Source organism: Triticum aestivum, chromosome 2B (genome assembly GCF_018294505.1).
Source record: "Triticum aestivum cultivar Chinese Spring chromosome 2B, IWGSC CS RefSeq v2.1, whole genome shotgun sequence".
In the NCBI taxonomy this organism is placed as follows: domain Eukaryota; kingdom Viridiplantae; phylum Streptophyta; class Magnoliopsida; order Poales; family Poaceae; genus Triticum; species Triticum aestivum.
The window spans coordinates 428,817,471-428,830,007 of NC_057798.1; the positions used below are offsets into that span (position 1 = coordinate 428,817,471).

At 48.2% G+C, this 12,537-nt stretch overlaps 1 protein-coding gene across 1 annotated transcript; it reads left to right on the plus strand.

The window, feature by feature from the left end:
- The first annotated feature begins 1,657 nt into the window (after positions 1–1,657).
- On the plus strand, positions 1,658–3,380 carry LOC123045295 (F-box protein At5g50450). Its single transcript, XM_044468299.1, has 3 exons — positions 1,658–2,004; positions 2,100–2,262; positions 2,381–3,380. Exons 1-3 carry the CDS (start codon positions 1,781–1,783, stop codon positions 3,149–3,151), a joined length of 1,158 nt encoding a protein of 385 aa, XP_044324234.1. The 5' UTR covers positions 1,658–1,780; the 3' UTR covers positions 3,152–3,380.
- The last annotated feature ends 9,157 nt before the right edge of the window (positions 3,381–12,537 follow it).

The following is a 12,537-nucleotide window of genomic DNA, read 5'->3' on the forward strand; positions in this document are numbered from 1 at the left end:
GCTGTGATTAGAACCTCGCAAACGTAACCGCCAAGTCCTCACTTGGCCGCTAGTTTTTCCAGCGCCATCTTCCAATCCACGACCACGAGTTGGTTTACCTTTTGTCTCCTTTCCATTCCATTCCTTTTCTTGCAAGGCTGGGTTAACCCCGGCCAATGTAAAAAAGGCAACTCGTCGACAACAATAATACGAAGTAGTATCTGGTGGTTAATTAGGCTTGACGACGTTTATATCACCCTTTGATTGAGGTTAGGATCCACTACTAGTAGCTTCTCTTGTCTTGCCATATGAAAGCAAGTTCCCCCAGGCCGTGTACGTTGCACGGAAACAGCTAGCGCAGACATGGAAAAGTTGTTGCTTAACACAATATATAATTGATACACTTTGCGCAAGCAAGACGAGATTGCTATCCAAAAGTCTTGCAAAGAGGACATAATCACGTGCTTCCAGGATTGCTGTTTTACTTGCCATTTTCTTTTACCTAAAACAAACAAAAAGCTAATACTAGTAATGACTGTGGGAAGGGGAAGTTGATCAACATTTGGTTTTAACTAAATATGCGATTCTAAATGAGGTATACCAATAAGGCAGGCCCGGTGCACATTCCATCCATCTATGATTCTGCAATTTCACCATAAATTGTTACCTTTTGGTTTTTAGTACCAGCCAAAATCACATAATTAATGTAGACATTCAATCCACACCAAAAGAGACAGAGCATTCAATCTCAATTAATAGACAATGGTTCCAAACATGTGAAATATCTCCAACAAAAGGAAAGATCCCCTGAAAGCAATGTGGCATAGAGATAGTAGCAAGCAAGCACGGTGGTTAAATCCATCCACCATTTTCATTTTCAATGCAAGGAAAGGAAGCAACCCCGCTCCCTTGAGACCAAAACCATCGCTGATAGGCTTTATAGAGACAAGACCAAAATTAGCTAGCTAGGCAAAAGGAAACTTGAATTGGTAGCAATGCCAATGCAAGATATGTCAAGCAAAAATGTGGTTGTGCCTGCCAACCCCAGTTCACAAGGCATAACATGCTGCCATTTGAAACGCCAAAACCATCTATAATCCAGCAAGATATATCCACCATGTCATGTCACCAACCAACCCTTCTATGTACATTACATTCCCCATGAGGACGGGAAGGAAAAAAGAAACAGGCGTCTGGCCCCTCCTCCCCAGCGCCAAGTGAAGTGAGAAACAAAGGCAGCAACAAATGAAGCAAACAACCCAAGCCAAGCAAAGGCATGCAAAGCAAAGGCTGCCAAACCAAAGATGCACACACTAACCACAATCATGAATGGCCAGGGCTAGCCCCACCACCACCCTTAACAAAAACACCAGAAACCAAAATTTGGGAGGAGGAGAAATCAAGAAAAAGCCGAGGAGAGAGAGGGAGAGAGAACAAAGGACGGGTGGGAGGATCAAGAAAGGGAGAAGAGGCTTTGCATCCAAGCGTGCTCCCCCCCAAGCAACCCCCTTCTCTCCTCTCCTTCCGGTCAGCGTCCCTGTTGACCACTCCGTTGCAACGGAACGGAACGCAACGGAGGGCATCCCATCCCATCCTCCTTCCTTGTGTACCCAGCCAGCCAGCCAGCCAGCCACGCACCCCCTCCTGCTGCTCCTAGGACTATATATAACTCCCATCCTCTCCCATTCTCGCCATTACGGACACACCATCTCTCTCTCCCCCCCGCAACCGTCCAAGACTTGCAACAGCTCGCCGCCCGCAACAACGTCACACAGACGCCGCATCGTGGAAGGGAGGCGGCATGAAGACGAGGCGTGGCGCGTGCTACTCCTGCCATGAGTCCGCCGCGGCCGAGGCGCCGGAGATGCACCGTCGGAAGAGGCGGAGGACGGCCATGGAGGCGGCGGGGTGTGCTGCCGTCGGAGACATGTTCGAGGACCTGCCGGATGATCTGTTGGTGTCCATACTTGCTGATGTGGCCGCGTCCGCCCGCTCGCCGGCCGACCTCGCCGGCGCCATCATGACGTACGTGCCTGCCTACTCTGCTTTCTTATATGAATGCAACTCGTCGCTGGGATGGAGATGGAGTTCTTACAGGAGTTGTTGGGATGTGCCTGCAGGTGCAAGAGATTCAGGGAGTTGGGCCAGAGCAAGGTTGTTCTTGCCAAGGTGTCACCGCGGTGCCTCGCCGTCCGGGCCAAAAGCTGGTCGGACTCCGCCCACCGCTTCCTGCAGGGCTGCGCGGACGCCGGGAACCTCGACGCATGCTACCTTCTTGGCATGGTAAGAACCGTGGGCCTCGCACAAAATCAAAATCAACCGTGTTCCCGTTTCTTTCCATTGTGCTTGGCGATCGTTTCGTAACTGGCCCATTGCTTCCATTGTTTTTGGTCTACTGCAGATCCGGTTCTACTGCCTGGGGAGCCGGGGGTCGGGAGCGGCGCTGATGGCGGCAGCGGCGGTGGGTGGCCACCGGGAGGCGCTCTACTCGCTGGCCGTTATCCAGTTCAACGGCAGCGGTGGCAGCAAGGACGACCGCGACCTCCGCGCGGGCGCTGCGCTGTGCGCGCGCGCGGCGTCACTCGGCCACGTCGACGCGCTCCGCGAGCTCGGCCACTGCCTTCAGGACGGCTACGGCGTGCGCCGCTCCTTGCTCGACGGGCGCCGCCTCCTCATCCAGGCGAACGCGCGGGAGCTCGCCGCCGCGGTCACCACGTCGGCCTCTTTGCTCCGCGCGGCAGCCGGCAGCGGCAAGGCCTCGAGGAGGCACTCGTGCCTGCTCAGCGACTTCGGCTGCCGCGCCGCGGCCGCCGCGGCCGGCGAGGCGCATGCCGCCAACCGGTTCCTCGTCGAGTGGTTCGCGTTGCGGCCGCTGGGCGCCGAGAGCAGCCCAGCGCCGGCGCCGGCGCCAGCTGAGGAGGGCGGTGGCCTGCGGCTGTGCTCGCACGCGCTGTGCGGTCGGCCGGAGACACGGCGGCACGAGTTCCGGCGGTGCTCCGTATGCGGCGTGGTGAACTACTGCTCGCGCGCATGCCAGGCGCTGCACTGGAAGATGGCGCACAAGGCCGAGTGCACGCCCATGGACCGGTGGCTCGACGGCGCCAACGCGAACCCCAACCCCAATGCCGTCGCAGGCGCAGGCGACGCCGCGGTGGCCGCTCCGGCCCTGTAACCGCCGCCGTGTCCTTGCACCAGTTTCTTTTATTTTTCTGGCCAGTTCTTTCCTCTTTTTCTTCCTTGGTCTTTTTCCGGACCCTTCTCTGTACATGGTCGCTGCGGTAAAGGTTAGCCGAGTCTGGTTACTTGCGAATTGCTTTTAGTAAGAAAAACTTTTATTAACCTCGAGTAAGTACTGTTTTGTTCTGAAAGCAAAACAATACACTACAATGTTTTTACCTCAATTTTTTTTAAATGTTTCGTCGAGATGTGATGTGAAATGTGACGTCGAAAGTTGTGCAGTTTCCCTTCTTTCCTGGTGCCCAACTGCCCGTCTGCCACTCTGTTTACAGAGATGGCAGGGAGAGGAACTGAAATTGGCCTGGCGTTTCCACTTTGAAGTGCAGGCTCCAGCACGGCGGTTTCTGCGTGCGTCTGCAAACGTAGTAGTCTGCTTCGGCCGATCCCGTGACCAGGAAGAAAGAGGGCTGTAATGAAAATGAAAATAAATAGGATTCCCGTGCCCCGGAAGTGGATTTGGAGGATCGCATCCTCATCCAGTGGGCCGGATATGGAACGTGTGGAAGCTAGTGCGCCCGACGGGATCGTGCACCGCCGAGTGGATGCCTGTCAAAGACAAATATCCGGCTGCTGCTAGTGTGTGTAATCGCGATAGATTCGGCGCTAGTGGACCGTGATGGGGCGGAACCTCAGGCGCACATATGTCAACGTGTGCGTGTTTGTGTGTGTGCGGGACAAACAGATCGACGCGTCCTCCTTGTACCGGCGTTTAACTTCTTGCCGAGGGAAGCAGCAGCAACGAGTACGTTTGTATGGACGGATGGCTACCTCCAAACTAGGTTACGATCCGCTACTGTCTAGTAATTTTTATTTGCTCGTAGAATCCATCACTCTTAGTTTTAGGCATATATATTGTCTTATTATAGTATATATAGAAACTCTAACCCTTCCTTTTGTGTGTAAATATATTGGTATAGTTTTTCTAAAATATTCTAAGAGCTTTTTTTTCTGATCTACTCTCTCTGTCCTAATCCCTTCACCCCACAATGTAAGACGGAGGGGGGTAGCTTAGTAGGCACATAATTTAAACATTTAATTTTAGCCAAGAACTAAATTCAACATATGCGGCTTATGGTATACAAAATTATGTTGCTGGGTTCACATTCGTTAGAGTTCAAATGCAATTTAGTGGACAAGATTCTTGATCAAAGTTAAATTCCAATACATAACACCTGCTAAACTTGTATGGAGGAGCGACTGCCATTCGCCGTAGTCCTGGGGCCTTTTGATTCAAAGATTTCTAAATGAAATTTAGAGGATTCCAATCCTTCACATTTTTTCCGATGTCTATTTTGTGATTCATAGGATGTCATTCGTAGAAATATTTTCTTAGATTAAATTAACAAGATATCATAGGAATTTTTTCATCCACTTCAACCTTACGCGAAGAATCCTTTGTTTCTCCTACACACAATCAATACATGCAATTTTGTAGTATTCAAAGATGGCATGACACTCCATTTTTGTCCTTTCGCTATTATTGCATTTGAAACGTCATGTGAATCAAAGAGGCCTCGGGTGCCATACTCATGTCGGCCGCCCTCGCTCTTTCTTTCCTCACCTCTTTTTTTCATCTTTCTCGCCATAGTCACATGTGCGATCACCACTATCGATTTCCCTAGTCTTCGTCCCTACCATTACTGTTGCCAACATTTCTCAGCAAGATATTATCAACCCTATACTCTATCCCCTTATCGCCTATCAAGCACCCAACCCCTTCCCTCCCTGTTGAAGAACTTTTTTTCAAAGACATCGGGAAACTCTTTACTTGTCCAGTTGTGTTCGGTCACTCACAAGCTGAAATTGCTAGGTCTACATACGTTTTCATACATACTTGATCTAACACGCTACTCATGTTGAGCCATCCAAACTGGATTGAGTCGATAAGAACGTTACATCACTGATGGGTTATGCGGTCCAAAACTTGGCTTGTCTGTGATCCTTTGGTCCATAAACTTCCAAAGGTAGCAATCAAGTATACAAACTTTGCATGATGTGACAAAAAAGTCTCTCGCCAATCACAACACACTGTTTTGACAGGCACGTGGGATATAATGGTCTATCTAGCGACACACTTAGCTTCCGACATGAGTATCTCGGGGAACTGAGGTGAATAGGGAACTGAGGTAGGGGGTCCCGAGAGGTGGAACTTGGATCAATGGGGAATAGGGGACAAAGGACACAATGTTTACCCAGGTTTGGGCCGTCTCTAAGAGGTAAAACCCTACGTCCTGCTTGATTGTATAGAAGTGTATAGGATGATTACAGAGTTGATCTACCACGAGATCAGATGAACTAAACCCTAGGCTAGTAGGATGATGGTTGTTGTTCTAGCCTCTACGGACTAAACCCTCTGGTTTATATAAACACCAGGGGAACTAGGGTTACACACGGTCGGTTACAACAAGAGGACTAATATGCAGATTCTTCCATCTTGACTTGGAGTACACACAAGGCATCAAAGGTCTCTTGCCTGGATACGACGCCGCCCAATAGTCCAGCCTTGCAGCAGCTGTAGTGCGGCCCGACTGTCCGGCCTATGAGAGATAGGCCGGCAGCCCGAGGACCCCCTAGTCTAGGACTCCCTCAGTAGCCCCCAAACTGTTGGGCAATGTTGCAGAAAATAAAAAATTTCTACGCTTTCACCAAGATCAATCTATAAGTTCATCTAGCAACGAGAGAGAGGAGTGCATCTACATACCCTTGTAGATCGCGAGTGGAAGCGTTCAAGAGAACGGGGTTGAGGGAGTCGTACTCGTCGTGATCCAAATCACCGGAGATCCTAGCGCCGAACGGATAGCACCTCCGTGTTCAACACACGTACGGTTGAGGAAGACGTCTCCTCCTTCTTGATCCAGCAAGGGGGAAGGAGAGGTTGATGAAGATCCAGCAGCACGACGACGTAGTGGTGGATGCAGCAGCGATCTCGGCAGGGCTTCGCCAAGCTTCTGCGAGAGGAAGAGGTGTAGCAAGGGGAGAGGGAGGCGCCAAGAGCATGGGTGCGACTGCCCTCCCTCCCCCCTCTTTATATAGGCCCCCTAGGGGGGGAGCCGACCCTAGGAGATGGGATCTCCAAGGGAGGGCGGCGTCCAGGGGGGTGGCTTGCCCCCCAAGGCAAGTGGAGGCGCCCCCACCCCTAGGGTTTCCAACCCTAGGCGCAGGGGGGGCCAAGGGGGGGCGCACCAGCCCACCAGGGGCTGGTTCCCCTCCCACTTCAGCCCATGGGGCCCTCCGCGATAGGTGGCCCCACCCGGTGGACCCCCGGGACCCTTCCGGTGGTCCCGGTACAATACCGGTAACCCGCAAAACTTTCGCGATGGCCGAAACTTGACTTCCTATATATAATTCTTTACCTCCATACCATTCTGGAACTCCTCGTGATGTCCGGGATCTCATCCGGGACTCCGAACAACTTTCGGTTTACTGCATACTCATATCTCTACAACCCTAGCGTCACCGAACCTTAAGTGTGTAGACCCTATGGGTTCGGGAGACATGCAGACATGACCGAGAAGCCTCTCCGGTCAATAACCAACAGCGGGATCTGGATACCCATGTTGGCTCCCACATGCTCCTCGATGATCTCATCGGATGAACCACGATGTCGAGGACTCAAGAAATCCCGTATACAATTCCCTTTGTCAATCGGTACGTTACATGCCCAAGATTCGATCGTCGGTATCCCAATACCTCGTTTAATCTCGTTACCGGCAAGTCACTTTACTCATACCGCAATGCATGATCCCGTGACCAGACACTTGGTCACATTGAGCTCATTATGATGATGCATTACCGAGTGGGCCCAGAGATACCTCTCCGTCATACGGAGTGAGAAATCCCAGTCTCGATTCGTGCCAACCCAACAGACACTTTCGGAGATACCCGTAGTGCACCTTTATAGTCACCCAGTTACGTTGTGACATTTGGCACACCCAAAGCACTCCTACGGTATCCGGGAGTTGCACAATCTCATGGTCTAAGGAAATGATACTTGACATTTGGAAAAGCTCTAGCTAAACGAACTACACGATCTTTGAGCTATGCTTAGGATTGGGTCTTGTCCATCACATCATTCTCCTAATGATGTGATCCCGTTATCAATGACATCCAATGCCCATAGTCAGGAAACCATGACTATCTGTTGATCAACGAGCTAGTCAACTAGAGGCTCACTAGGGACATGTTGTGGTCTATGTATTCACACGTGTATTACGATTTCCGGATAACACAATTATAGCATGAATAACAGACAATTATCATGAACAAAGAAATATAATAATAACCATTTTATTATTGCCTCTAGGGCATATTTCCAACAGTCTCCCACTTGCACTAGAGTTCAATAATCTAGTTACATTGTGATGAATCGAACACCCATGGAATTCTGGTGTTGATCATGTTTTGCCCTAGGGAGAGGTTTAGTCAACGGATCTGCTACATTCAGGTCCGTATGTACTTTACAAATATCTATGTCTCCATCTTGAACATTTTCACGAATGGAGTTGAAGCGACGCTTGATGTGCCTGGTCTTCTTGTGAAACCTGGGCTCCTTGGCAAGTGCAATAGCTCCAGTGTTGTCACAGAAGAGTTTGATCGGCCCCGACGCATTGGGTATGACTCCTAGGTCGGTGATGAACTCCTTCACCCAGATTGCTTCATGCGCTGCCTCCGAGGCTGCCATGTACTCTGCTTCACATGTAGATCCCGCCACGACGCTTTGCTTGCAACTGCACCAGCTTACTACCCCACCATTCAAAATATACACGTATCCGGTTTGTGACTTAGAGTCATCCAGATCTGTGTCGAAGCTAGCGTCGACATAACCCTTTACGACAAGCTCTTCGTCACCTCCATAAACGAGAAACATATCCTTAGTCCTTTTCAGGTACTTTAGGATGTTCTTGACCGCTGTCCAGTGTTCCATGCCGGGATTACTTTGGTACCTTCCTACCAAACTTACGATAAGGTTTACATCAGGTCTGGTACACAACATGGCATACATAATAGACCCTATAGCTGATGCATAGGGGATGACACTCATCTTTTCTCTATCTTCTGCCGTGGTCGGGCATTGATCTGAGCTCAATTTCACACCTTGCAACACAGGCAAGAACCCCTTCTTGGACTGATCCATATTGAACTTCTTCAATATCTTATCAAGGTATGTGCTTTGTGAAAGACCTATGAGGCGTCTCGATCTATCCCTATAGATTTTGATGCCTAGTATGTAAGCAGCTTCTCCAAGGTCCTTCATTGAAAAACACTTATTCAAGTAAGCCTTAATACTGTCCAAGAGTTCTATATCATTTCCCATCAAAAGTATGTCATCTACATATAATATGAGAAATGCTACAACGCTCCCACTCACTTTCTTGTAAACGCAGGCTTCTCCATAAGTCTGCATAAACCCAAACGCTTTGATCATCTCATCAAAGTGAATGTTCCAACTCCGAGATGCTTGCACCAGCCCATAAATGGATCGCTGGAGCTTGCATACCTTGTTAGCATTCTCAGGGTCGACAAAACCTTCCGGCTGCATCATATACAGTTCTTCCTTAAGATGACCGTTAAGGAATGCCGTTTTGACGTCCATTTGCCATATCTCATAATCATAGTATGCGGCAATTGCTAACATGATTCGGACGGACTTTAGCTTCGCTACGGGAGAGAATGTCTCATCGTAGTCAACCCCTTGAACTTGCCGATAACCCTTAGCGACAAGTCGAGCTTTATAGATGGTAACATTACCATCCGCGTCCGTCTTCTTCTTAAAGATCCATTTGTTTTCTATCGCTCGCCGATCATCGGGCAAGTCTGTCAAAGTCCATACTTCGTTTTCATACATGGATCCTATCTCGGATTGCATGGCTTCAAGCCATTTGTTGGAATCTGGGCCCGCCATCGCTTCTTCATAGTTCGAAGGTTCACCGTTGTCTAACAACATGATTTCCAGGACAGGGTTGCCATACCACTCTGGTGTGGAACGTGTCCTCGTGGACCTACGAAGTTCAGTAGTAACTTGATCCGAAGTACCTTGATCATCATCATTAACTTCCTCTTCAGTTGGTGCTGGCACCACAGGAACATCTTCCTGAGCTGCGCTACTCACCGGTTCAAGAGGTAGTACTTCATCAAGTTCCACTTTCCTCCCACTTACTTCTCTCGAGAGAAACTCTTTCTCCAGAAAGGACCCGTTCTTGGCAACAAAGATCTTGCCTTCGGATCTGAGGTAGAAGGTATACCCAATGGTTTCCTTAGGGTATCCTATGAAGACGCATTTTTCCGACTTGGGTTCGAGCTTTTCAGGTTGAAGTTTCTTGACATAAGCATCGCATCCCCAAACTTTTAGAAACGACAGCTTAGGTTTCTTCCCAAACCATAATTCATACGGTGTCGTCTCAACGGATTTAGACGGTGCCCTATTTAAAGTGAATGTAGCTGTCTCTAGAGCGTATCCCCAAAAAGATAGCGGTAAATCGGTAAGAGACATCATAGATCGCACCATATCCAATAAAGTGCGATTACGACGTTCGGACACACCGTTACGCTGAGGTGTTCCAGGCGGCGTGAGTTGTGAAACGATTCCACATTTCCTTAAGTGCGTACCAAATTCGTGACTTAAATATTCTCCTCCACGATCTGATCGTAGGAACTTTATCTTTCGGTCACGTTGATTCTCTACCTCATTCTGAAATTCCTTGAACTTTTCAAAGGTCTCAGACTTGTGTTTCATCAAGTAGACATACCCATATCTACTCAAGTCGTCAGTGAGAGTGAGAACATAACGATATCCTCCGCGAGCCTCAACGCTCATTGGACCGCACACATCAGTATGTATGATTTCCAATAAGTTGGTTGCTCGCTCCATTGTTCCGGAGAACGGAGTCTTGGTCATTTTGCCCATGAGGCATGGTTCGCATGTGTCAAATGATTCATAATCGAGAGACTCTAAAAGTCCATCAGCATGGAGCTTCTTCATGCGCTTGACACCAATGTGACCAAGGCGGCAGTGCCACAAGTATGTGGGACTATCGTTATCAACTTTACATCTTTTGGTATTCACACTATGAATATGTGTAACATCACGTTCGAGATTCATTAAGAATAAACCATTGACCATCGGGGCATGACCATAAAACATATCTCTCATATAAATAGAACAACCATTATTCTCGGATTTAAATGAGTAGCCATCTCGTATTAAACGAGATCCAGATACAATGTTCATGCTCAAACTTGGCACTAAATAACAATTATTGAGGTTTAAAACTAATCCCGTAGGTAAATGTAGAGGTAGCGTGCCGACGGCGATCACATCGACCTTGGAACCATTCCCGACGCGCATCGTCACCTCGTCCTTCGCCAGTCTCCGTTTATTCCGCAGTTCCTGCTTTGAGTTACAAATATGAGCAACCGCACCGGTATCAAATACCCAGGAGCTACTACGAGTACTGGTAAGGTACACATCAATTACATGTATATCACATATACCTTTAGTGTTGCCGGCCTTCTTGTCCGCTAAGTACTTGGGGCAGTTCCGCTTCCAGTGACCACTTCCCTTGCAATAAAAGCACTCAGTCTCAGGCTTGGGTCCATTCTTTGACTTCTTCCCGGCAACTGGCTTACCGGGCGCGGCAACTCCCTTGCCGTCCTTCTTGAAGTTCTTCTTACCCTTGCCTTTCTTGAACTTAGTGGTTTTATTCACCATCAACACTTGATGTTCTTTCTTGATCTCTACCTCCGCTGATTTCAGCATTGAATATACCTCAGGAATGGTCTTTTCCATCCCCTGCATATTGAAGTTCATCACAAAGCTCTTGTAGCTCGGTGGAAGCGACTGGAGGATTCTGTCAATAACCGCGTCATCCGGGAGATTAACTCCCAGCTGAGTCAAGCGGTTGTGCAACCCAGACATCTTGAGTATGTGCTCACTGACAGAACTATTTTCCTCCATCTTACAGCTGAAGAACTTGTCGGAGACTTCATATCTCTCGACCCGGGCATGAGCTTGGAAAACCATTTTCAGCTCTTCGAACATCTCATATGCTCCGTATTGCTCAAAACGCTTTTGGAGCCCCGGTTCTAAGCTGTAAAGCATGCCGCACTGAACGAGGGAGTAATCATCAGCACGAGACTGCCAAGCGTTCATAACGTCTTGGTTCTCTGGGATGGGTGCTTCACCTAGCGGTGCTTCTAGGACATAATCTTTCTTGGCAGCTATGAGGATGATCCTCAGGTTCCGGACCCAGTCCGTATAGTTGTTGCCATCATCTTTCAGCTTGGTTTTCTCTAGGAACGCGTTGAAGTTGAGGGTAACATGGGCCATTTGATCTACAAGACATATTGTAAAGATTTTAGACTAAGTTCATGATAATTAAGTTCATCTAATCAAATTATTTAATGAACTCCCACTCAGATTAGACATCCCTCTAGTCATCTAAGTGATACATGATCCGAGTCGACTAGGCCGTGTCCGATCATCACGTGAGACGGACTAGTCATCATCGGTGAACATCTCCATGTTGATCGTATCTTCCATACGACTCATGTTCGACCTTTCGGTCTCTTGTGTTCCGAGGCCATGTCTGTACATGCTAGGCTCGTCAAGTTAACCTAAGTGTTTATGCATGTGTAAATCTGTCTTACACCCGTTGTATGTGAACATTAGAATCTATCACACCCGATCATCACGTGGTGCTTCGAAACAACGAACTTTCGCAATGGCGCACAGTTAGGGGGAACACTTTCTTGAAATTATTATGAGGGATCATCTTATTTACTACCGTCGTTCTAAGTAAACAAGATGCAAAAACATGATAAACATCACATGCAATCAAATAGTGACATGATATGGCCAATATCATATTGCTCCTTTGATCTCCATCTTCGGGGCTCCATGATCATCTTCGTCACCGGCAAGACACCATGATCTCCATCATCGTGTCTCCATGAAGTTGCTCGCCAACTATTACTTCTACTACTATGGCTAACGGTTTAGCAATAAAGTAAAGTAATTACATGGCGTTAAATCATTGACACGCAGGTCATACAATAATTAAGACAACTCCTATGGCTCCTGCCGGTTGTCATACTCATCGACATGCAAGTCGTGATTCCTATTACAAGAACATGATCTCATACATCACATATATATCATTCATCATTCATCACAACTTTTGGCCATATCACATCACAAATCATATGCTGCAAAAACAAGTTAGACGTCCTCTAATTGTTGTTGCATGTTTTACGTGGCTGCAATAGGGTTCTAGCAAGAACGTTTTCTTACCTACGTTAAAGCCACAACGTGATTTGCCAACT

Bases quoted from the DNA above. Each gene is read 5' to 3' on its own strand.
- LOC123045295 (XM_044468299.1), top strand. From the start codon at position 1,781: ATGAAGACGAGGCGTGGCGCGTGCTACTCCTGCCATGAGTCCGCCGCG. The intron at 2,005-2,099 runs GTACGTGCCTGC...ATGTGCCTGCAG, and splicing joins CTCGCCGGCGCCATCATGAC to GTGCAAGAGATTCAGGGAGT. The intron at 2,263-2,380 runs GTAAGAACCGTG...GGTCTACTGCAG, and splicing joins CATGCTACCTTCTTGGCATG to ATCCGGTTCTACTGCCTGGG.